General features: G+C 43.0%; 1 protein-coding gene across 4 annotated transcripts in view; it reads left to right on the forward strand.

The window, feature by feature from the left end:
- The window catches only part of LOC143335976 (MAM domain-containing glycosylphosphatidylinositol anchor protein 2), a 159,215-nt gene extending 133,487 nt beyond the window's left edge, over positions 1-25,728 (forward strand). For all 4 annotated transcript variants that reach the window (XM_076755712.1, XM_076755714.1, XM_076755713.1 and 1 more), the window contains exons 12-18: positions 2,278-2,455; positions 10,225-10,245; positions 12,526-12,681; positions 15,377-15,538; positions 21,125-21,255; positions 21,843-21,939; positions 23,096-25,728. In XM_076755712.1, the coding sequence (XP_076611827.1) occupies positions 2,278-2,455; positions 10,225-10,245; positions 12,526-12,681; positions 15,377-15,538; positions 21,125-21,255; positions 21,843-21,939; positions 23,096-23,184 (834 nt within the window). In that variant the 3' untranslated portion in view covers positions 23,185-25,728. The remainder of the gene's footprint in view (positions 1-2,277; positions 2,456-10,224; positions 10,246-12,525; positions 12,682-15,376; positions 15,539-21,124; positions 21,256-21,842; positions 21,940-23,095) is intronic.
- Positions 25,729-26,274: the final 546 nt, after the last annotated feature.

The following is a 26,274-nucleotide window of genomic DNA, read 5'->3' on the forward strand; positions in this document are numbered from 1 at the left end:
TACAAGTATGTTGTATATATTGCCTTCACACCTGCCTAAGATCTGAACACAGTGTGAGCCAGACCATCTCCACGTGTGGTCAGGCAGATCCCGTCACAATCGGACCACAATTCCTTTACTGCTTGCATTAACATGTGATTTTCCTTATCCGGATAATGTGTGTGGATACAAAATCAAATTGATGGATCAGCATAAGTTGTTTCAATGCACACATGTGCATTAGCACCACTGCTAAGGTATAATGTATGATGTAGTTTGTCATGTGTATAAATAACTTATTCTTGCAGCTGCCTATCGCTGCTGCCACAGACAGGTAGCCCCTCCCTTTGGCATCTGCAAACCCCTCACACCCAATCCACAGACATTAATCAGCCAAGTACGAGTAAAACAGGATGTGTCATTTCTAATCCATCTGTGTATCTCTAGCTGGAAACAGCAGGTTTACTTTTTTGTCACGGTTTGCGTGGAAAGGTTGTTTTCTCATAGAAAATATCAAGCACAATAATACATCCTCCTTTTTTCTCAGTCTTCAAACACACATACATATACTTAGAGACCAACACTGTGTAATTTATGGCAATTAACTGCCATGCCTTCTGTACTTTAGAGGACAGCAAAAAAAAAAAAAATTCAAAGAATAGGTAGGGACAAGTGCTTCATCTGCAATTACCAGTGGCAGACAAAACACTATTTACCTGCAAACTAATGGTGATGAAAACTTGCACCCCTTAATTGTGGATCATCGAGGCTCTAAGTAATTGCTTAATTGGTATTGTACACACACACACACTGACTCTGCTTCACTGCTACCACACCTTCAGTCACTCTATCTCTGTCTCTCCTGCTAGTAACACACTTCCTCTTTTCCTCTGACTGAGAAGGGCATGTAAAGTCACTAATTGTGATGCAGAAGCTGTAACTTGTCTTTGTGCCGCTCTTCCCCTTAAACTGATTCTCAAGGATAAAATGTACCCTACTTCTCTTCTCTTTTGCCCCCAGCAAATGCAGCAACAAGCCCTCACTTTGTTTCTTTGAATTTCCGAGGGGCTGTATTGTATCACAAGACATGAAAAGCATGAGCTAATTTTTGCGCGATACCTGAGCTTAGTCACCTAAAGACAGGCTCGCTTGCGTGCTCTGCATTGTGCAAAGACGAGATACAAAATTCCTGTCAATCCAAGGGCCCTATAGAAAGTGATAGCAAAGCGGTGTAGAGTACGATTAAAGAAAAAACTTGAAGGCAATAATGTACAGAACACAAAGATGTTGTTCTTACTGTACTAATAAGACACGTCTATTGCGAGGACAGTAATGCTGACTGAGGCATATCTTTAATGTGAAACATTTATCAGGGATTTTTCTCTCAGCAAATACAAGAATGTCTCTGCTGCTTGCTAATAGGAGTCTTTGAATTCAGAGGCTGGGAGCTGCTTTGAAAGTAAATGTGGCTAATGAGCAGCTAGCTGTCAACAGCTTACACAGAAAAAAATGTTTTTGTTGTGTAGCATTTAATGCTGGAGGATCATACAAATTCCTATAGACAAGGTTAATTGGCGAATGAGACAGAACATCCTGCACTGATGGTGAAGGGAATACGCTTCTGCTGTGGTCATGTGATCAATATGTTCCCAGGAGCAGACTCTCCTGAAGAATGTCCTCTGTAATGTACACACTCTCCTGTTGTGGTGATAGTACATGCAAAATCTCTAGGGCCTTGTGGTTTGTATTCTAGTTTAGTTAAGACATTAAATCACACACAACTTAAACATGTTAAGGATGAAAATGGAAATTTAAAGAATCTCAACAGATTTAATTGTCACGATCCAATGTTAGAAGAATGTAAGCTGTCTTGGCACCTGTTTGCAGATTGTTATAATGAGCAAAGACACAGGAGTTCAGGTGACTGTGTGACATGCTGCATCCTATATATCAAATATTCCCTCTCCTTTTAGCTCTGTTTCCGGTCTCCACTAACTCCTAGGGGAAATATCAGGCTCTGTAGCAGCTAAGTGCTTCACTGTGTTCACCAGCTATTCCTTAGCTGTGTCTGTCATTTGGTGCTTGGCAGGTAACGTACAGTCGGTGTTCATAGAAGATGACGCTGAATAGAGCGCTGAACAAGAGCGAAACAGTATCAGTATCAGACTGTGGTTGATGGTCCAAATGCTTTTTTGGAAGTCAGTTATGTATGAAACGCCTGTGTGTTTGTGCATGTTAGTACAGAAACAGAACTTCTGAGGACTAATCTGAACCTCTTGTGGTTCCTCTCCAATCCAGATGGGGTTGCAGCGCTGGTGGGAGCAGGAGATCCCCGTGGATGTAACAATCAACAAAGGAGAGCTCATGACGCACAACCTGACTGAGCTCATAAAGCCTGAATCGTACGAGGTGCGCCTCACCCCCATCACACGTTTCGGAGAGGGCGACTCCACCATCCGGATTGTCACTTACAGCGGTGAGTACTGTATGCTAACTCTAGGAATGTCTTGTTTTTAAGACAGTGATCAGTCTGCACTGCCTGCGCAATTTTAACATTTGGAAAATATGTAAGGGAGAGACAGCAGGGCCATATTCATTTCAGTCTTCTGCTGACACATGATGTTGCACAGGTGGAAGAATTATGGCTACAGCTGGTAATGTTATCCTTCAGCTAACTCAGACGTGCTTTAAAATGAACTCCAGCTCAAGTTTTTTCTGCTGCATCATGACGCGTGTTCATTGGATATCAAAAGTTCACTCTGGAATTACCTCATTGCAATCATGATGATGATGATGATGATGTTTTATTTATGATATGTATGAGGAAGGACCAGTAAGAAGTAAACTCATTAAAATAATTTGAATTGCATCTTAACTCATGCAGTCATCAGAAGACAGCTTGAAATCAGCTTGTTTTGCTTCTTCGCCGGTTTGAATGAATGCTGATCAACTGACTAATAATCTCCTCATGACCTTTATTGCTCGAGCCGGGTCTGTCCTGGACTGGGGCGAACGCTGACTTGTTTCTGTGCATGACAGATCATCGTGACATCAAAGACATCAGATGACTCAAACATGTAGTTTGGATCATAAGACCACACAGAGCTGGTCAAAGATGAGTCATGTTTTGCTTTAGTCATTTTCCCCTCAAACAATGTACTTTTTGTGTGGGATTCCTTCTCATCTTTTTGCCAGAGGATGTGATTTGTCTCCTGGGATGTTTTTCATGCAACAAATAGCTTTTTCAATTTTATATAGCAAATATTTTGAGAGGTCCACGGCCTTGCCGAGCACCTCGTGGCCCCTCTAACAAAATAAAAGCTCGCCGTGTCTTACTGGAGAAACAGAGGGACAATAACGTGTTCATGTGCTGCCATATTGTTTCATTTAGGTGTAGATTTTGAATCAGGACTCTCGTAATAGAGTAGCAGCCAGAAGGGCATCGTGAAGATGATGTGTACAGTTCGGTGTGGCACACACCAACCTGGTCAGCCCAGCAAGAAAACATCACACCTCAATGTATTTCTCTCCAGAACGAAAAAGCAGTTTGAAAATGGAGGCGCATCCTGCAGCCTGTGGGACAACAGACTGGCTGAAATGCAAAAGCTACACTGGTATCCACAGCAGTGGCAGTGAACAGATGCACAGGTACTTGAGATGTGCATTTTCAGAGACAAACCGCCCAGACTGTTTCCTGTCTATCACTGACTGCTGAGGTCTTCCTGAGTGGTGCTGCTGCACTTGTGAATTATTCAGTTTCACTGCAGCTCATCATGGCTGAAAAGAGAATCAGGAAAGAGAGAGAGAGAGAGACGGTTAAACTTTTTCTGCTGTTAGGTTTGAGGTTAGTCTGTAATCTTGTGTGGTCTCTGCTAAACCTTGAATTGAATTCTGCTGAATTGAATCAAATTGAATCCAATCAAAGTGAAGTGAAGAGAATTGGGGCTAATTAAGACAGAGGGAGGCACAGGAGGAGAGATGGAGGCAGCCAAGTTGGGACTGAGGAAAAAAAGAAGATTCAGAGGAACAAAGTAAAATAAATAAATAAATAAAATAGAGGAGAAAGGAAAGAAGTGAGCCAATGCTGATGTGTGAATCAGCTGCCCAACAAGAGACTGGACTAATTATTACTCTAGGGCTGCTGTGTTCTCCCACGCACAGCCTAGCGCCACTGTAGCAGCCGAATGTAGGACTGAGCAGAATCCGCTCTGCTCGGCGAACGCATCACATAAGACTTCCTGACTGACATGTGCAATGCAGTCATGATCATCTCTATTATCACTTCCCCTTCACTCTCACTGGACCTGTCTGCACAACAGATTTAGCACAATGATGAAATGAATGTGTGTGACTTTCTTAATTATGTGATACGTAGTTATAATTCCTTATTCCTCGTTCTGTCTCTGGTTATATGAATACAATATAATATTGGTTTATTTATCATATAATAAATATAATATAGTATTTTCTTGGAAGAGATCGAAGAATCAAAGAATGCAGATTACATCGAAGATGCTTTAAAGTAAATGGTTATACAGGTGAATTTTGCAGCAAACACTCTGTTGTTTGAAGCAGCTCTGCTGGGAGAACTAATCCACCCTTAATGAACACACACACACACAAACATTATCTCTTTGTTAAATCAACACCAAAAGAACAGGAGGTGGAGGCTGTGGAGGGAGCTGCAGCCACAGACGCTGTTGGACTGAGCAGAATAATAGTGAGAAGTGTAATATTATAATGGCAGCACTGTACACCTGAGTGAATACGATTGGATGCTACTAGTCAGCTGATGGCCAAGCAGCTGGTGAAGGGGCCAGTGATTGTGAAGCATGACTAAAGCAGCAGTCAGCTAATGCAAGCCCAACTTAAGTGCACTGTCTGAACTAATGGAAAGCTCAATTTCTTTACCTGCGCCCTGAATCGGTACTACAAAGTTTTGAGTTTGTAGGCTGTAAATTAGTCTACTGGAAACAGTTAGTATGAATGCTAAGGAGCCTTGATTTTTGCGTGTGCTGTTGATGAATGCCATTCTCCCACATGCAATGCACAAAGGGAAAAAAGGGAAAGCTACAGCACCAACTGACAATTTAAGTGTGTGTGCGCATTTTTAGTGTGTAGTTTGCCTTGCAACTGGGACATATGTACGTGTGCACTTGTTTATTTACTCTCACTCTCATATTCTACTAATCATTGTTTAATACCCAGTAGGTTTTCTATTGAGTGAGCATGTGACAAATAATACCTTTGGATCTTGAAATGTTGAATCAAAGAGAGTAGTTCAGAAAGTGACAAAATACTGTGCATTACCCCGTCCTTGCTTTGGTTTCCTCCAGCAACCAAAAACACATGCAGGTTTGGAGTCAGCACTGACAGAGAGAGAGAGAGAGCGCCTCGAACAGCTGTTTCAATGCGCCTCTCCCTGCTGATTTTGACAGAGAATCATTCGAAATTCAAAAATATTTAATGCTCTGCCAGTGCTGCGTGCTTAAGTGAGTGCTCTGACTAATAAATGTAATCTATTCTTTGATTTCGAAGCAGTAGCCTCAGGGTTCGTGTCCATATAGTGTTTTTCTCTCTCACTGCACAAGCCCTTCATCCCAGCACAATAATAATAATTCTAATGATAATGATAATTATGATTGTTATTGGTGTACATGCTGCTTCCTATATTTCACTAGAGCTGTTTGTATGGAAACAAACAGCAAAGCAAAGAAATATGACTATTAGCCTCCTCATTGCTGTTCTACTCTGCAGTTGTAACACAAGACCTCTAAACTCTATAAGCAAGTTTGCTCATCATTGCCCAGTAGGCCAAGCGATCCTTCTGATGCACATAAAGCCGATGGTAGCAGCTTTTCTGTGAGTTGGCAAGAAAACCCAAAAGCGGTTAGAATGTCCCCAGCTGTAGGATGAAGGATGGTTGTGTCACCAAGCTCCAAAGACGCTCTTTTAAATTTTGCTGCAGTGACAAACTCGGCATCTGTTTGATGTTCCTCATAACGCTCCTCTCTCTCTCTGGTTTTCTCCAAGATGAAGGATTTAATGTACAAACCTTCTGTCAACCCTCACAGTGGCACGGTATAACACTGCTGCTATTTCTTAATTTTCCATTTTTATGCAGCTCATAGTGACATAAACAGTAAGATGTCTATCCTAAAGTCAAAAACCCACTAAATCTTACATTAAATACAGCTTTCTGCTTCTGATGAGTTCTGTCTCCTGCCTCAGCTGAGGTGTTGGGGTGTTATCGTTTCGGGCTGTGGTGGTTCACTGTAATCCCTGGCTGAGCTTTTGTTCAGTCCTGGTCTCAACCCTGTGTTTACCTCAGAACTCAGTGAAAGGTGGTCTCTGAAAGTATTATTTTTGTTTGTCTTTTTTAATACATGGGCCTCGAGCTTGCAACATAGGCTTTCTGAGGGTGGCCAATATTTCCTTAAAATATCCTAAGAAAAATATATGATGATGCAATGAGGTAAATATTTAGTAATTGCATCATCATCCTCATCACAGAACCACTTTTCAAGGCTTAGTAGTCTACAAGAGATTGTGCAGCTGCTATCTGACTGTATTTTTGTGTATTTATTCCAGAGTACTATCGTTAAAAATGTTTCATAAAAACGAGTAGTAGTAGTTAGATAGTTCAACTATCGAATACACTTTGCGGCAGGGAGTTGGAGATCAATACAACTCATGCGTTAAACTAAGGCTCCAGTCAGTTATCTTAAACTTAGCACAGAAGAGGTTACTGCTCCCAGGCTAGCTGTTTCCCCCTGTTTCCAGTGTTTGTGCTAAGCTAACCAGCTGCTGCCCCCAGCATCATGTTTAAAGGATAGTCATGGCAGCGGTATCAATCTTCTGATCTAACTCTCTCAAAGAAAAAAAACACTTTGCTGTTTTTCTGCACATTTTTCTTGTGTCAATCCTCTGCTTACTATTAAACCACAGTTAAGCTGATCCTTGTGGAAGTCCGTTAAGGAATCATACGCACTCTGATGCAAGAGCAGGATAACACATAGTGAATTATTTGGCATGGGTTGGCTCTGTCCGTGGGTCTGTGTATGTTACTGCAGGAGCAGTGCAGAATACTTACATCCTCTGTTCGGGAGCAAAGATTTGATCGAAGGACACAATAGTGTGATGTCGCTTGTGTTATTTTTGTCAGGGAGACATGAGGGAAGATTGCCGAATTACATTTGCCCACGCTGTTATTATTCCAACTGATGGTTGGAGCTGTGAAGCCGTGACAGGGCTTTCTCAGAGCGTCATGGCACCCACCCAGACCCCCTAAACATGATGGATGGGAGTCTTGGACAGCGGGGATTATATGAGGTCAGTAAAAAAAAAAAGAAAGAAGCTGAGCTGCTGTTGTCTATGAGGACGCTTGGCTGCAGCCATGGAATTGTCTGCTGCTTTGTAATACAGCCGCAAGCCAGTGGGCAGGGAATCCTGCCAAGATGAAGTCAGTGTTTGTATCCGGAACAGCCTCTACGGGCCGCTGTCCTTTGGCGGTCAATGAGCTCACTTTGTATTTCAGTCAAAATTAGGCAATTTGGATGGAAGGTACTCATGCATCAAGCAGCAGTTTGTTTTGTCCTCTCAGTTGGAAAAGTAGGAACTGGGAGTCAGACATGCACCTAATGCGTGGGTTAAGGACATGACCTGTCATAACAGAAGTTTTCAAAGACCTGCATCGAAAACTTCACTTCGCGGCATCAACTGGGACTGTTTATCTTGAGAACTATCAAAATTACATTTCATCCTCCATCATTATTTGAGGCTTTTTTAGCTGGAGGGGAAAGCAGAGTGCTGCAGCATTAAGAAAGATATTTTTTAAAGTCTTTGCGGTTTGCTTGAGGGTTTTTCACACTTACGCTTTAACAACATGCATTGCGAGGAGAGTTTGTTTGAGCTCCACTCGTGTTTTCATGAGCAATAAAAGTACTCAAAGACAGGAGCTGTAACATTTTTGAAAGAATACTTTTTTAAATCGTCAAGTTCACAATAGATTTCAGTCTTCATTTTATTTCCTGTTTGTTTACCCATATCCAGTACAGCCATCTAAATTGAAAGTTGAATTATCTGTGCATGTGTGTGTGTGTGTTTTAGAGGGTGTGTGTGTGTGCACACAGCAGTAGTAAAGTAGCCCGTGGGCCTGCTCTGTGCTCAGCTTGATTTCCTCAGTGGGGGTAGAGACATTGCTTGAGCAGACACATTCATCTGGGCGAAGGCACCATGAGTCAGCCTGGGGAAGCTGCAGGTAAAAAAAAAAACTGACAACGAAACATATTTTCATAACCAGGGTCTTGGAAGACGGGGATGGGGGGCGACAACAGCAGGAAGGACTGGGGAGGGGATGAGTTGCAGGAAATGGGGGGGGGGTTGCGAGGGAAGGAGCCTGCAAGCAGGAGGTGGGCTGAAAGAATAGAGTTTTGTCAGAAAACTCGCCATCCCTTTCACAGCCCTGAGGCTGTAAGTTGTCATTTAAAACATTTTCTCTGCAACAGCCCCAATGATTTCCTCCCTCTCTGCAGACTCTTTCATTGCACCAGTGGCACTCTGTGCAGTCCAGTCGAGATTCGGCGGGAAGCATACAGAGTGTTGGGATGCGGGTATTTTCACAATCGGTAACATAAAAGATTATTACAGCTTTTAAGCGCTGAGGGTGTACAGTCTGTTCTTTCCGCACTCGTGCCCCCCTCATGGTGAGGCTTCAGCTGCAGCGTTGCAGCTCACTGAATGTTTTATATGATTTAATTGGAAATGCAATGGTTTGTTCTCTCTCTCTCTTTCCCTCAGTGTGTGTGTGTGTGTGTGTGTGTGTGTGTGTGTGTGTGTGCGTGTGCGTGTGCGTGTGCGTGCTTATTTCTTTTTCTCCACACTGCAAGTGAGCCAGTGGACACGCATTTCCATGAACCACACAGCAGTAAACAGAAATCACTACTTGCATTTCTGTTTTTAAAAAGGCCAATACCTCTGTCCCTGCAGCACTTCTGCAGTCTTCAGTACATGTTTTCCTTTATAGGAATGATTTGTTATTACTCACTTTAATTGGCTGGATTAAAATCAATTCCCCCCATGAACAGCAAGGTTTCATAAATCACGCAGCAACATAGTTTTGTGGTAAAGCTGATGTATCGCATCTATTCAGCCGGTCAGCAATCGATCATGAAAATGCCCATGAATCTTCTTGACAGGTTAAATGGTATTTACTCTGCAAAAAGTGAAGTGCCGACTAACTGGCTTGTTGCAACTCCGTGTGATACCCTTGACCTTTCTGTGTTTGCTGCGGCGGTAGCCTCTTAAATTATCAATGAGGGAAGCATTGAACCACGCTTAGGAGGACAGAATGCAAAAGAAGTCTTGCATGCATTTCACTGGATTCGAGTCATCAGGTGTTTGATGGAAAGGTTTCCATAATGGCGGCGTTGAAAACACAGAAAGAATCAAGGATGTTACAGAAAAGTGATTAGCAGACAACTGCTTGTGATAATTACTCATTTTTATGATTTATTGGCTTCTAAATGGAAGTATAAAATGGGCTTAGTGTTCTAAATGGAAGTCACCTTGAACAAGAACATCAGCAATGCCGGTAAATGGCAATAATGATAAGCAGTTTCGCTATAAGCTTATTAATGTGGTCAGGCTGGTCTTCCTAATCCCTCTGTCTTTTACATTTGATAACAGACACGGAATGACTGCTGTCACCTTTTCCACTTTAAATCCCAGACACCTCTCTTTCTGCCTGCTCAATAATCATTGCATTGTGTGCCCCTGGATTGCTTCCTCTTTAGCTGTGTGTTTACTTTTTGTTTGTACTCTGTGAAAGCAGTCGAGCTTGACGAAGATGGAGCGTGCGCACTCTAATATGCTTCCAGTGTTTTAATATCACAGGACAATATTTCCAGCCTTCCCACGGGCCTCTTTCATTTTGTTTAATGACAGCAGAACACCGAGCAAAGTGTGCAAGTTTTATATATATGTAGACTTTTATTAGCTCTGTGCCTAAACAGTCGATGACAGCAAGACGAAAAGGTTAATAGCAACAGCTGCAGCGTGCATGCTTGTGTTGTATTAGCCTACAAACATTATATCAGCCAAACATACCTTTTAAAGTGCAACAGTTTGAGTGTTCGTGCAGCTGCGTGTGTCTCTGCGCATTTCCTTTTAATAAGTGTTCCACGTATTGACAGGCAGCCAAGATACTCTGTACTAATGACTGTCCCTGGCCTTTCTCTTTCACAGCTCCCATCAACCCTCACCTGAGTAAGTAATGTGCGCCTCACTTAGCATGTCTCGTCAGCGAGGAAGCTCGCTCTGTCGTAACACAGCCTGCGAGAACAGTGGGGAGACTTAAAGTAACTGCACATCCCGTCGAGATCTGGCTCTCAACATGTCACGCTGCACTGGGAGATCCTTCTAAGTGTTCTTAAGTTGTACTAAATAAAGTATGACAAATGAGATTTTTCTTGAGGAATTCAGAGTAAACCTGCATCTGGCTATTTGCCGTGTTGAGAGCTTTAAATCTCTGCAGGACATGATGGCTGGCGTGTGTTTGCATGTTGTTTTGTGTCTGTGGTTGAGTACGTTTGCACGCTCTGTGCTTTGTGACCATTACTTATGCATGCATTTGTGCAGTATGTGTTTATATTCTTTAATGTTTAGTCCCATTTATGACGCATTTCATTGTTGAAACTTTACAAATTCGCATTATGCACGCCTTGAGAATCCACACCTAATCATTGTTTGCTGTGCTGCAGTGTGCTGTTGTGTATTGTGGCTTATTTATTTATATAGATATATATTTTGGTGGGTGTTCACACAAACATTGCCAACATAATAACAAACATCCTAATCACCAACATCATTATCCAAATCCCCGAAGGAAACTATCTTACCTGCACGCCTCCTCTTTCTCCCCCCTTCCTCTGCCTCTCCTTCAAATCCTCCTATCTCTCCCGGGCGCAGAAGGCGAAAACATTTAGTTTAGCTCACAGTGGATGGGGGCGTTAGTGTCTAGCGCCGGGAGCTAGACCTCCATTTAAATCTGCATGCCTGTGAGGAGAAGAGTCAAGAGTGCCTGCAACCCGGCCTCTTCCTCCGCTCTCCCACTCCACCACTTCTTTCTCTCCTCTGCTCTCACTTTCTATCTCTTTCGCAGCATCACTGCCCTCTTCCTCCCCTCGGTCCATCCACCCACACTCTACCTCAGTCTATGTTACCTCCATTACCTGAGTAAAAGCTGCAGATTCTGCTCCTCTCAAGGTCACCACTCCAAACTGCTCCCAGCCATGTTTTAATAAATCAATGAATATTTATCAGAACACATGCCTGCATCCTGAATCTAAATTCTCTTTTTCTACTATCTCTTTGAGGACACTTCTCAGCGGCATGTTTGCTTGTTTGTTGCATTAAATGGAGGTTTTGACACTGCTGATCCTGCTGCTACCCCTTCATTAAACCGGGTGCTTTAGTTCCACACGCAGCAGAGTTCCGGCTGTTCATTAGTATATTCACTGTTAGACATTCCCCTACGTGTGACCCATCATAACCTTGTGCAAGACTTACAATTACTTTTATTTTTTTCTTAAAGGGTGACGAAACCTATAGTTTCATTCCCTCCCTGCACACTCCACTGCTTTAAAAATTGCAGTCAAAGGGGCATGGAGAGCAATGGAGGAGAAGGGGGGGGCGGCAGTACCTGCACACCCACTATAGAGAAGATGGAGAAGGAGGGAGGCGGTGTCCATTTCAAAAACTGATTACACAGAGTCCGAGTAGTGAGACACTACAAAACATCCAAGGACAATCAACTCATTTTTACTTTCAATCATGAAAAGGAGAATTATTCCGAATCGTTAGCAGTTCACCAGACTCACTTTTTATGCACCTAATGCTGCTTGTTCAGTGTCAAACAGAGCAGAGAAAACCATTAATACCTTTAAAGAAATATCACGACTTAGTCTTTCCACCCTCTTTCACATGAGATTTATATTTTAATATTATTTACTAAAGCAGTGTGTGTGGGAGTGTGTTTATTGAATGCAATTCTCCATGCCTCAGTAGTGGGCTGTCATGGTATAGCTTCTAATAACCAGTGCTGATGCACACACATGCACCCACACACCCACACACACACACACACACACACACACACACACACACACACACACACACACACACTGCCATTGGGTGTTTTCAGGGTGCAGCACTCTCTCTGCAGAGACTTTCTGAAGTGAACCAAACTGTGTAGTTCAGAAACAGTTCTCAGGGAAAAGTCAAACGCATTCAGTGACGTCTCCACCACAGTCAGCGAGAGGTCACATCTTAATTTAGAAATTCTGTTCACTGGATCGTATGGTGTAATTAGGACTTTGCTGTTGTATACCCCCCTGAGACACTCACACACTCCAGGAAATCTCATAAATATACAGTGGGTGTCACACTGCACACATACTGTACTGTATCTCCTCGGCAGTGTAGAGCTCCTCGCTCTTTTATAATGAAGTGAATTTAAGAGCCTTGTTCTGCTCTGTCGCTCTCCAGGAGAGTTCCACTGCAGCTTTGAGGAGGAGCCCATCTGCATGTTCACCCAGGACAAGAATGATGATTTTGATTGGACGCGGCACAGTGCTGCTACCCGCGATACAAAGTATACACCCAACACTGGGCCCAGTGGTGACCGCAGCGGTTCCAAGCAGGGTAAGTCAAACAGGAGCATGCTCAGTCAACTGGCTTATTACCTACAGCAGGAACCTAGCATCACTTCCAAAGCCAAGCAGCTTATTATTAGCATACAATATTTATAGTGACAGTACGCTTAAACAACCCTGTGTATCCACTGTGTAGTAGTTCCACACTGTGTGGGAGCCGGTCCTCCATGCTACTGTATCAAGAGTGGAGGGCAGCTTTAGCAAAACACTATGCAAAATATTAAGTTTGCCAAACTCCTCAGTGATCTCAGGCTTAAAACCTTTTCTCTTGTAAAATTGATCATTTGAAATTGTAGAAAATAGGAATAATAATGGATAAATAAAATTTATAGTTGATCTAAGTGTGTTTTCCCGTTAGTAGTGATAGTAGTATTAGGCTTAAAACCTAAAAATGAACTGCTGTGAACATTTCCTGTCTGATATAGGTTTTCCACATTGTTCTCCCTCATTCAAAGATCAAGATTCTATGAATATGCAAATTCAACATTACAGCCGTCATGATGTGTCAGAACCCCAGACAGCATCAGGAGGAGAGAGCGAGAGTGTCTGTCTAGGTGTTACACCTGTTCACAGTGTCCCTCTGTACCGCTGGACAGCACATGCTGAAATGGCTTCAGCTCCCCATGATACTGAAGAAAAATATGTATGTAGAGAGAGCAGATATGTCTAATATACAATACAGCCAACCTCAACACTCACTAACCAGTGAGTTGTGCATTTAATTTCTCTGCTGGGGATTTATGTACAAAGCTGAACAATCATATTGCAAAATGATGCATCAATATGAAAAAAAAGACAGTTGTTGTAAGTGTAAGTGATTATTTTTGCCAGCTGTCAGTGCGGCCCTGAAAACCCTGCACCTGCTCATCGGATTGGAAAAAAGGTGGTTGAATGCACACATTTAAATGGACACCACTCTGTTATTTCTTATGTAATCCATGCATGAATACATGAATTCCCCCCAGTGCACAGGCAAACTGTGATTATCATGTTACCGCTAAATTACATGTGGAGATTGGCACACGCGCACATTGTACCTTTTATACAATATTTGCAAGCATCCCACTAAAACTTCCAGTTCTTTGAAATGCTGAAATAAGTTGGAAAGACTCAAGTGTTCCCAACTGCATAATGGATGATTTCAGCTGTTCTCATTGTGTCACCAAGGGCTTGATGCAGCACAATCTAACAATGAGCAGCCCTCATCATTTGTTTTCAAGATAATCTTGTAACTGAGTCTCTGTTGCCTTCTGCTGGTACCGACACCAGAGAAATCTGTGCAGTATTTAGTAGTCAGTATGTTAGTTGCTCATGCTGGTATTCCATATTCAAGAATTTAATAAATAAAGAATTACCAAAATTGGATTTGTAGGAACCCATCAGAGGTATCTGTGGTTGAATATACTGTAAGTGCCCATTATGGTGCCGTGGCACCAGCAGCAGCTGAAGCAGTAAATAATGCATCGACTTTAATCACCTAATGGTTTCAAACATCCAGCATTTCATTACCAGCCCCATTCCTCTTTTCGTATAATTATCTAATATGAGATTCAACTGAGGGAGATATTCCATTTGGCTGGAGGGGCGTGGAGCCGCTCACCATACCTTCTCAGTGCCTGTGGCAGGGCAGAGATTGGCTTCAGATTATGTGGCTCAGACACAATCAGAGGGCTGTTTGACTCACTGCTGTCACCTCTGCTGTCCATGACTGAGGGAGCATAAATGTAACCCCATTGTTATCGCCTCGATTTTCCCCCGGTTATAGCTATTAGTAAAAGGAGAACTGTCCTTCGTAGAAAGCCCTGCACCTTATCTCTGATATGGAACATTTCATTTCCATCGTGCTGACTCACTGACCGGCCAAAAAAGCAACTGAGCATGACGAGGAGGCCACACTTTTTCCCGGTCTTTACGATGACAAATAATTTGTTAGTGTATCAGTAAGCAGTTAGAAAGTAGTTGTGGGATGCTGAACACTGCCTGATAGAAGCTCTCATATTTTTCAAAGAGTACATCCACGGCCATGACTTTGTCTTTTGTCCTGAGGATATCCACAAGACTTATCTAGATAATATACTGTATGCAGTGCATTACACACACGAGTATTACAGTACACACATTTGTCAAGTAATTAGTGTCAAAGATCATTTTTGTTTATTATACCTTTGGCCTTATTTTCATGGTTTTGACTATTCGTCCTATAGGTAATAGTAACATAGCAGTCAGCAGGTTAATGCAGAGAATGTGGTAGATCATCATCGTCATCAGTTTCAAATAAACCCCCTGTTAGTTAAACGTATTTGGAAGGGAAATTGAAAAAAATATCCAAACTGTCTAACCTTCCTTTAAAGTGAGTGCACACTAATGTGCAGTGATGGATTATTACCAATTCAGGGTAGAGTCACCTTCAGTTTTACTTTTGAAGTGCTTGTTTATAATATAGTCATCTGAATGCTTGTGGTGAGTACAATGTTGACAAAACTGATATAAATGAAGGCCAAAACGAAATAAAGCAGAATGGTGCTCTTCCTGATAAAGTAGCCTTAAATTCAGAAAAGGAAGGTGCAACTTCCAGAATCTGAATCATATAAGATGATTTAGCCTGCTGGTAAATCTTTACTTGCGATGGCCTCTTGTGTATATACGTGTATGTCAATGTTTTCGATGTGTCCCTGTGTTTCAAGGTTTCTACATGTACATTGAGACATCAAGACCACGAAAGGAAGGGGACCAAGCACGGCTTGTAAGTCCCTTTTTCAACGTAGCACCTAAAAACCCTTACGGCATCACCAACCCACCTGCCTACTGCTTCGGCTTCTTCTACCACATGTATGGAAAACACATAGGTAAGACGCGTTCCTCATAGGCTTCATCGTCCCCAGTCTGTGTAACAAATGTCTGTGTTGCTCTTGGATTTAATCTGCTGTATATCAACTGCTGAAAAGATCATCTTGATTTAATTCCTAACGAATTGATGAAGAACGGAATAATTACCCTCGTTCTTCAGAGAATCTGTCGCTGTTCTGTGTGTTTGGTTGCTTAAGCAGCAAAAGCAACTTCAAGTGGAACTCTTTTGCTTTGGCAATTCACTGCTAAATGAAAGGGATGCATTCCTATCTGTGCTCAACTAAATAGCAATCAATGAGGAAACACCAAACGAATTTCACGGACGACAAAAAAAAGAGTCCGTCATCAAGCGTCTGTGGGACATCACACTGGCTTTGAAACAAAAATTGAGAGCTGAGACTCTTGCTGTCCGCTACCTACGTGTGAAACAGTCGTCACGCTGAGACAAAAAAGAACGGTTGCACTTTATCCTGTAAGCAACAGAATTTCAGTCATTTCCAGAGAGCTTGTCCCCGTGGTGGGTACACGGGGAGTTTTGTGCTTTCATGCTAAAATTTTGTAAGTGCAGCTGTCAGATGTTTCAAGCAAAAGAAATCTTGTTTTTTGCATCAAACCCCTTCAGAGGTGTGTGAACAAATCCTGGGCATTAGCTCTTACATTCCTCTCTGAATGTAGATAACAACCTTGAATGGCCCATTTGAAGATGGCAGAGCAACTGAAGGAGCACTCTGTGGCTTACGTCTGACTCTTAGGCTTCCTTCAGCAGGGACCCAATCAGCCGACCACAACACTCCCGCCCTGAGTGCATGCTGTTTGTGTGTTTGTGCCTTTGGGAGTGTGGAGCCAAATTGAATCTCTAGCACAAAAAAATGGCAGGCTTACACATTTGTTGAAGTCCTGCAGTGACGACTTCTCTGTCTCAGCTTCACTCCTTATCATTAAACGCTGCACAGATTCATAAGGCAGGTGAGGGGCACCTCCAGGTGGGGGTACAGGGTCATCTTTGTATCACTGGGGCTGGATGCTGTTCAGGCATGAGAGCAGTTTGTTGGACAGCAAGCTGGTGTTGAGCTCTTAAAGCACTCTGGAAACCATTTAAAATAATAGCAAAGAAGTCAGTCGGTACTTTATTAAAAAGGCTTTAACAAGGTTTCTCAAATTTGTCTGGTTCGCTTGTCCTATTTTCAAGACCATGGAGGGAGCTACAAATATAGGAAGTCCACAGTGATTCAAATCTATTTAATCTGTGTCTTGTTAAAAAAGAATATGTCAATATGTCTCATAAAGCTTCCACAACCCTGTCAGCATTTCAGGCGACCCAAAGGTTTAGGAGCTCTTTATCTTCAATCTCCACATATTAATGGACCCAAGCCACTTGAAGGCCTCCCAAACCAGTGCAGCTCCCTCACTGCCCTCTGCGGTGGTAATCATGCATGATGACTCCAGCGTTGGTGCATTTGGAACCGGTCAACCACTCATCAGCTGTCCAGCACAGATGTTTGTTGGGTCACTGCACCATTGTGTGTCATTGAGTCATATTTTGGACTGGTTCTCACTTTTTAAAGCCCAAGCCACCAGATGTGTCCCACTTTTATCCACCTCGGGCACCTCTTGTAGAAACATAGGTGTCTTGTGTAATGGACCATCACCTTTGACATTTATACCTTAAAAAAGCCCAGCAACTCTACAGTTTTGGCAATAGTAATGTGGCATCCATGATCACGGCTGGTTCAAAGTCTGTCAGATTACACTTAAAGCCCATTCTCAGTGATCCGTTCACGTGCAAAGCAAAGTGTGGACATAGATTACGAGCACAGCAGCCTTGATGCACCGTTTGTGTGACATTTGAGGCTGACGAGCCTTTGAAAACTTAAGTTCAAATCTTAAGTTTCTTCCAATAACAACAAAATATTTATGACAAATTGAGCAGCAATCAAAGTTAAAGTTTTATTTTTTACAAAGAGTTTATCAGTCAAACATTCAGCCAGTCTCCTTCATCAGGACTGTGTTGGTGTGGTTTGATCAGATTTGACTGACAGTGAACAAACAACCCACCAACTGTCAGGAGACTCTGATACAAATATTGCTCAGGCCTGATTGGTGCATGAAAGAACATGACATCACCTACTCAACTGTGGCCTACCCACTTCAAACCAGTGAGAAAAGCACGGGGAAAAAAAATGCGGAAATCTTTCATGTGAAATAAGCGACACAGTTCAAACAGATTATTTGTGCTCATGTGGGACCTCGAGGCTCTTAATGAAGAAGCTGATTGATAAAATATGTTTTCAGCTCCTTTGAGAAAGGAAATTAGAGTGACACCTGACAAAAAGAGAGGGCACCACAAAAATAAATATCCAGTTAAATAAAAATATATTTCAGTCGACGGACAGCAAATAAAAAGAAGACAAAAACTGAGCAGCAGACAATGTGAAAAGGAGAGCTAGTGAATAAACTCCAAAGAGGGGACGGGGAGTTGCGGTTTTGTGCTCATTAAACTTGAACTTGACGTTCAATAAACTGTGAAATCACTACAGGCTGGCAACTGCACTCTTCTCTCTTTTGATGAGATGTTTACAGCGAGCATTTGGCAGCATTTACCTCAGTATTCTAGTGAGACATTGGTGGTATCAGCGCCATCTCCACCCTCCACCTGCTCCGCTCTGAGCTTCTGCTAGACCTGCTACTCCGACTCCAACCCACTCTGCTGTCTCTCTTCAGCTTTCTCTCTTTTCTCAGTGCGCTAACTCCGAATCACATCTCCAACTTTTTTATTTCCCTTTGAGGTTTGCTAAATGACTCTTATTTGGACTAATGATAAAAATTCAAGAGCTGGAGGTAAACTGCTGCCTAAATAAGTGTTGAAATAATTTTATTTCTTCATCAATGAGCCTTTTTGTGCAGCACATTTGTTTTCCACACATTTGGCGATTGACCTCCACCCAGTGAGCTCTCCTGGTTGTTCAGTGCAATCCACAAATGTCACTGTGAATTCTTTCAGTGGATTTTTAAGTAACCAGAACAACAATTTGATTGGAAAATGTACATTTTCACAAGATATTAGTATTTGATATTTTGGGTGAACTGATCCTTTAAGCGTAACACTGAGTTGACGACGGGACTCCATAGGGTCTGAAGTTTAGCCAGGCTACTTTTCACCTGTCCTCAGTGGAAAGGCCAAGCAGACGTGTCCAGGTGGGGGGGCGGACCAAACATCTGGAGAGGCGGAGGCAAGGGAGGTGGAGAGAGTATAAGGATAGAGGTGTCGGAGGGCGACTCAGCGGGGAGATGAGAGCTCCTCCGGCTCCCTGCAGAGGTTGAGTAGGCCGTGACATTTCCAATTTGCTCAAATTGATCGCCAGCCAGACCCTCTCTTCCCTGCCCTCCCCGTCTGTGGTGAAGCCCATGCCCAGACTCTGGCGTGTTATGATGAATGGGCTAAATGTCAAGGACTTGAAACCCAGCTCAGATCCTCCATAGCTACGCTCCATTTAGTATTCTGCCTCTCCGGCCATGAGACAAATTCACCCCTTTGCTCAGGAATGTTGGTTTGTGGTATTTTCCATCGCAGAGATGTGAGTGCTTATGACAAATGGTCCAAATAATGGACTGCATGATCACGTAAATTGTATATTTTCTCCTATCGCAGAAAAGTTTGCCGTTTTATTTAGTTAAAGGCTTTTTTCGTATTTAGAGCTGTGACTCACAAAGCCGTCAGATGTGTTCCAGCTCCGTCTGGAAGTCCTGGGAGTTTGATGCTCGTTGGGACTGTGCTGCTGAGGTGAGTCACACAGCCGAGTTGTGGCACGGTAGCGCTGAAGGCCAGAATCAGTCGATAAGGAGTTTCGCCTACACACTGATGGGAACAGTGGCACAGGCTCAAAGAAACTCCTCCGTAGTTAGCTGGCGGGGGGATACCTGAGACAAGGTCACACTTAATTACTGAAGCGCACATCAAAGTTTGCCTTTGGAGCCCGTGTCGCATTTGTTTATAGGATTAAGTCTCCAGCAAAGCACACCAAGCAAGTCTGTTTTAAGCCTGACCTTCTGTGAAGCAATGGAGTCATCCTTTCATTAGCAAGGAGGGTGGTACTGCACCTCAATCCCCCTTCTCTCTTGTACTCACTACATAATTGAAAAATTTCCAGGAGCTATTTCTCGCTTTTCACCAGACGCACATCCTTCTCTTCTCAGATCTTTTTAAATTTCACAAGTGTCTGCCACAGGTATTCCTTTAAAAAAAAAATACTCCAAAGAATATACAGAATATGCCTTTGCTCAGGATGTGATGACACTGACATAACCACCTACATCGCAATGAGTTCAAAGAAAATGTGAGCCAGCCAGCTCAGCAAGAATCCTCCTACATCCTGAACACTTCGACGGGAGATGAAACCACGGGTCATGTTCAGCACACGAGCTCATCTCTCACTGGAGATTGTGCTGTCGTTGGGGAAAGTGTATACGGTGCTGATGAGAGAATATCAACAGGGACGTAGAGCGTTTCCTCACAGGCGTCGTGTCTTTTCGAAGGGGGCTACACGGTAATGAGGCACCTCGCTGAGGCTAAGAGATGCTTCAGAAAGCGAGGTTGCTGTCGGAGTCGCTGCTGTTGTTGCTCGCCAGTCGTGTTGACGCAAAGGTGCTGCTTTCCATACGTGTGAAATTCACTTGACTTCAGAGCAGTGGTCCTGCTGGGCTTCACTATGGTGTCAATGCTAACCTGATTTGGGTCTTTGGATGCTGCTCTCTCTCTCTCTCTCTCTCTCTCTCTCTCTCTCTCTCTCTCTCTCTCTCTCTCTCTCTGTCTTCCTGCAAAGTGCAGAAAACTAACACAATCGGTGTGTTTGGAGAGGAGGGTAAAGTGGTTGCACTCGGTGTCATCATCTGACAGTTTTATATCAAAGCCCAGGGCCAGACAAGAGGTCTCACTGAGGGGAGTCTTTAATTCAGACCTGGTATATAGTCTATCCTGGCTCGATAAGAGCCAGTATTTCTATGTTATTGTAAGGGTTATATATGAATCCAGTTGAAATGGATCTGTCATATTGCATTTCCAAATATAGAGGTGGCTTCAACAGTGTCGTCCAGTAGTTTCGCCTGTGCAAAACACCAGATAAGAGAGGAAGCCTTGCTGAGCGAGGAACTGTTCTCCACGGGGAAAGTATTTACACTCACCAAAAATTCTCATCACACATTGCCCATTAGTGATAATTAATTTGGATTAATGTGAGCGAGAGAATAATTTTTCAAGGCTTGCAGAACCCCAACTTAATAAATGTATCAATTCATATGACCTGAGTTTAACCTTTGCTACTGCTCGGCTGTGCTCCGAATGCAGAGCAACACATTCATTTGAAATGCAGGAGGTGGAACTGAATATGGAGCTCAAAAGTCCAGATCCAGTTTCAATGCAGACCCCCACTATGGGTGGCTGTGCAGTAGCCCATACTATAGCACCGTGTAAGATTATCTAATATTATTGAGCTTTTTCCCAATTTATATTGTACTGTGAGCATCTATTGGAATCACGTTTATGTGTGTGCGCCGACCTCTGTGTGTTACTGTCTCTCTCCCTCATGCAGGAACACTAAACGCCTTCCTAAAGCAAAAGGGCCAAACCACCTCCGAGGGCCCCGTGTGGTCGCTAAGTGGTAACCAAGGTGAGCGCTGGAAGCAGGCCAAAGTAAGCATCCATCCGACAGCATCCTTCCAGGTGAGACCAAAAAATGTAATCAATCCAGTACGCAGCGGCATTCCCCTTGTTGCCCTCTATTTTCTTCTCTGACTGTGTTTGTGTGGTGAAGTATTTGTTTCCTTGGGGGCTGCATATTGATGTAACACTTCACAAGCCTGGATATTAAGCAGAGAAGTGGACAGGATCCATAGACAGTGTTTGCTGGTGGGAAAGCAATGTTGCTCACGCTTTGCCATCAGGAAGCCTAAATCCGAGTGAGTTGCGAATATAGAACTGCAATATCCTCCATCATTTTTACGGCTGCAGTTGGGAAAGTAATTATAGTTTCAGCTGCACTTCTGTCTCTTTATTTTTGTTTTTTCCCTGTTCCCACTCTCACGTCTAACTGTTCTAACACCACAAGCATTCCCTGTTCTTTCACTTTTGTGACATTAAAAGCTGAAACAAACACTTGCCACCTGCTGCTACTTTTTATAAGTGGCAATTTGACAAAATTGCATTGTGTGCTTACTTTTTTCTTACAGCAGTGCTAATTTTCTTGTTTTTGTGCTCTGTCAAGGCTGAGCATTTAATAAGACAACTCGTGATTCTCTCTCTCTCTGTAGGTGGTACTGGAGGGTATCCGGGGACCAGGGATCGAGGGAGACATCGCCATCGATGATGTCACGCTGGAGGAAGGGGAGTGTCGAGACCCACCGCCCAGTGAGTACAGTAGCACCACTTTTCAGCCTCCTCCTCCTCCTCCGTCCCCTCTGCTGTCCCTCTTAACCGAGCACCGGGTTCTAGCTCTACATCGCCGGACAAGGTTGAGATTTACGAGAGGGGATCTAATCTTAGACGGTTGCCAGCATTGAGCGGCCGCCTCATGGGGAAAACACGGTTGCCGTAGCAACAGTGTTGTAATCACATCACATAGCCACGCTGGCTGAGCGGAGCACTGTAATTGCGCTGCAGGGACAAACAGAAGGTAAAAACAAAAAACAGGACACAGAAAATGGCCTGCAATTGACAAGGTGATATTTGTGGGCAGGTAAACGCTGTTCATTTGATTTAATTCCTGCTATTTATGTCTGGAGGAACATTATTCCCACAGCCTCTCCAAACTTAGACATCCCTTTAACATACTATCAATGAATCACGGTAATCTAGTGTCATTTTCACATCATTAGTGGAAAATAATCAGGCATTCATAAAGAGAATCTGTGATCTTGGTCTGCGAGATGTATTCTAGTTATTACTGCAAGATTATTAGTCATTTGGATCCATTATGACTCAAAGTGACAACATGAGTTCATGTTAATGTTAGAGGTCACCCGGGCTGAGGACACAGCAGTGTGAATAGTGACGCGGGTCTGTCTCACATGATGGATCTTACATGATTTTTTTGGGACGTAACAGGGAAAAAACAAGTAATCAAATTTTTGGGCATACGATTATCCGCTTTCTTGCAGAGGGTTACATGAGAAGACCGATAACGCTCTCATGTTTCTCTGTAATGTAGCCTGGAGACAGTGAGCTTACCTGAGCTTAAAGCAGGGGAAACAGCTCGTCTCAGGGTAACAAAATCTGCCTGCCAGCACTTATAAACTGACTTATTACCTCTTTATATTGTGTTTGTTGAATTTGTACAGAAATCAAAGTGTAAATCTTCTCTTCAGTCTTCTCGTCTATATCTCCACAAGAAAGTGAACAAGCATATTTCCCAAAATGGAGAACTATTACGTCAAGCAAACTTGGCTCATTGCGTGTCCGTATGTTCTCTTTTTGTGCCTGGAGGTATGTTTGCGTTGTTCATTGGAGGATAATAAATCAACAGCCACCATTACTTTCTTCATTTCTTTCACTTCTTCCTATGTAGATCTCAGCGCCAAGGCTCCGTCCACATCCTCCCATATATGGCTGCTATGCGTCACCTTGGTGATGACCCTCCTGGAAGGTCAGAGGTGACCCTTCTCTCCGTCATCTGAGAGGCGAATATTCAGACCCACCGTCTGTGAACTATACCCTCGGCATCAAATCACCAAAGATTCATGCATCCTGAAAGCAGCAGGGGACCCCTGACGGACCGCGGAGGGACCGAAATTCATGAACGAGAGAAAAAAAAAGTGATAAAAAAGTTACACAAAAAGTAATAAAGAAGATGCGCTAATTTTTTAAAGAGACCTCTTTTACAGAAAACACCCCTCGGTGCAGGACTCGGGCTATCTTTACGAGCACAAAGACAGGTGGGCAGCGACTAAGCCTGGACTTTGGCGAGAGAATTCACAAGCGTCGAGGGAGGACAGTTTGTAAAGCACAAGAACAATTTTATGAAGTTCTGAAAATATCTTTGAAGGCGGCGGAATAAAGACACTGCTGACTTTTTGAAGAGGAAATAACATTTCCATGCGTACAAATACATGGAATCAGACCTTTCTCTGTGTATCTTTATCTTCATCATCTTGCACCAGATGCCAATCACCGACACTTGTTTTTCACTCTGGCCCAGCCTCACGTCACACCTTGGCATTTCTTTATCTGCTTGGTGCTGTACTGTAGAAAAACAAGGACTCCGGCAACATTTTGTTCTGTCTGCTTTCTCCCCTGTAGCTGCCTATGTATCTTTTTAACACTGTGCTCACGAGTCTTAGTGGCCAACCGACGGTATGGTGGCAGAACGAAAAAATGCAGAAGAATCAGCGGAGATGTAGGCAGCTGGACGGGAGGGCGGGGAGAAGTTCGAGCTTAGGAGCTTAACGAGGGGGAGGCGGAGCAGAGAGGAGGCGCGCTGAGGAGAGGAAGAGCGGAGGGAGAGGAGGAACGGGCAGAGAGTAGAGAAAGGTCCGATGAGTGAGGCCTGACTCGAATATTCAGTCAGCGGTCTGCCTGTGGAACAGAAGCCACTTTACTTTCTGCCATGAAACAAAGTGCCTTCAGATTACAAACCGAGTCGTGAGCCTGCGTGTTAATCAACATCGGACACATCTCTGTTCATGTTTCCTCTGATGGGCTATTTTCTACATGTTTCTTTTGCCCCACAAGTGCTGATGGGAGGGCATGCGTGTTCGGAGGGAGTATGGGGGCTGTGCTACACCCGGACTGAACTCCTGATGGGACAGTTGTCTGTCTGTTTGTGTGTGTGTGTGTGTGTGCGTGTGTCTGTGTGTCTGTGTGTGCGTGTGTGTGCGTGTGTGTGTGTGTGTGTGTGTGCATGCGCCTAAGCCTATGCCTATGCCTACGCGCAGATCAATGTGAGGGCAGCCGACCAGGCAGTGCTGGCAGACCAGGTTTGGGAACAGTTTGGATAAAAAAACAGCGGAAAGAGTGAAAGTGAGGCTCTGGATCTTTTTTTTTTTTTTTTTAAATTGCAGAAAGACAGTTTAAGATCATACAAGAGGATAAAGACACTTCGTCGAATGAATACCCCTCTCTCTCTTCCCGTGATTCTCCTTCCCTACGGGCGAGCATTTTTTAACAAAAGAAAAGAACAACTGCTGAATCAAACGTTGTGTTGTACAGGGAGGAGAGTAGGAACTTTGGGACTGCAGGCTCTTCATTTAGGGTGATATGCCTCGCCCCTATCCTCCACCATTTATATGGAACAATATGAGAATAAAAGATAATAATGACCATAATAATAGTCATGATATTTTATTACTCTAGCGAGAATGTTTCTCTGCTTTTACACAAACTGTGAAGATTGACTGTGGAAGATCTACCTGAGACCATAACCTTAACCAGCGGGGTTTTTAAAAAATGTATTGTAAAAAAGAGAAAATAAGAAAATGAAAAATTCCGTTCATTGTTGGTTATGACAAATGTTTTGAGGACTTGTGTCTTGTTTCTTATTTTTTTCTGTTGAAGATGACTTAACTTCCTTTCTCTTCTTGTTGTCTCCCTTTGCATTGCTTAAGTATCAAAGCTGACGGAAGCATTAAGAAGTAAACCAATTTGGTAACTGTATAACTTGTAAATGTTAAAGAAGCTCTATTCAAAGGTTTATGATAAATGTTTTATGTTGGAGTACAGGAAGCACAACATACAGTTTAAGGTCTCAACATATAAAATCCATTTTATATTTCTCTGCACATACGTGACCTACTCCCACTGGCTTTTCAACACTCCGAAACAAGTCCACGTTTAACAGCAAGCTGGTCATTTTTTTTTACACGTGACATTCATATTTATAGTGCAACCAGAACACAAAGGGAAGCCAGTCAGGAGTAGAAATGAAAGCCTCATGAATGCGGACTGGGTGAAGGTTGGGTCTGGTGTTGTGGTTGTTCAGCATATGTAGCCTCTTCAGTGGAAACCTGGGTTGGTCTGAGCGGGTCATGTACATGTGTGAACATAAAGCTGTGTACAATAGGTGTGATAAGAAACTGATACATGTATAGAAGATAAATATGCTACGCAAAACAGAGCAGAATGACGAGCATTTCAGGGCATCCTTACAATATCATTATGTTCTGTACGGTGTTGCTACAGAGGCATAATCACAACTATTATCTGCTTTCCATTCCTTGCTTTCTTTCATTTCTATGTTTCTATTCCCATGAGGCCCAGATCACAATGAATGTAAATGGAGTTCTGTTGGGAGTTCTTTTCTTACAGTCTTACTAGATGTAACGTTTTACTAAAACATGTTTTTTGTGAGTGCTTTTGATGATGAGAACTTTCAGACTTGCATAGGTTGTTTTGGACACATCAAGAACATGAAGTTCGCCTGACTTTAACACAGACTTTGACACGATTTCCAAAAATATAAGCTCAGATAAAATATCCATTAGCGAGTCACTATATCCTCCTGTGGTATAGTCGGGAAAGAAAAGTGCCAAAGTGCCCCTGCAGTCATCACTGTTACTAAGTATGAATATGAGTTCCTTCAGATGTTTTGGTCATTGTTCCTTTTACGCCCTGAGCACCTCAGTTCATGATGAGAATACAAAATCCTCATGTAATAGTAACTACACCTCCAAGTACACGAATGACTACAAATTGCAGCTGGATTTGAATGACAAAACACCTTTGGTATGAAAACTTTTAAATGAATAGATC

This window comes from Chaetodon auriga, chromosome 18 (genome assembly GCF_051107435.1).
Source record: "Chaetodon auriga isolate fChaAug3 chromosome 18, fChaAug3.hap1, whole genome shotgun sequence".
Lineage (NCBI taxonomy): Eukaryota > Metazoa > Chordata > Actinopteri > Chaetodontiformes > Chaetodontidae > Chaetodon > Chaetodon auriga.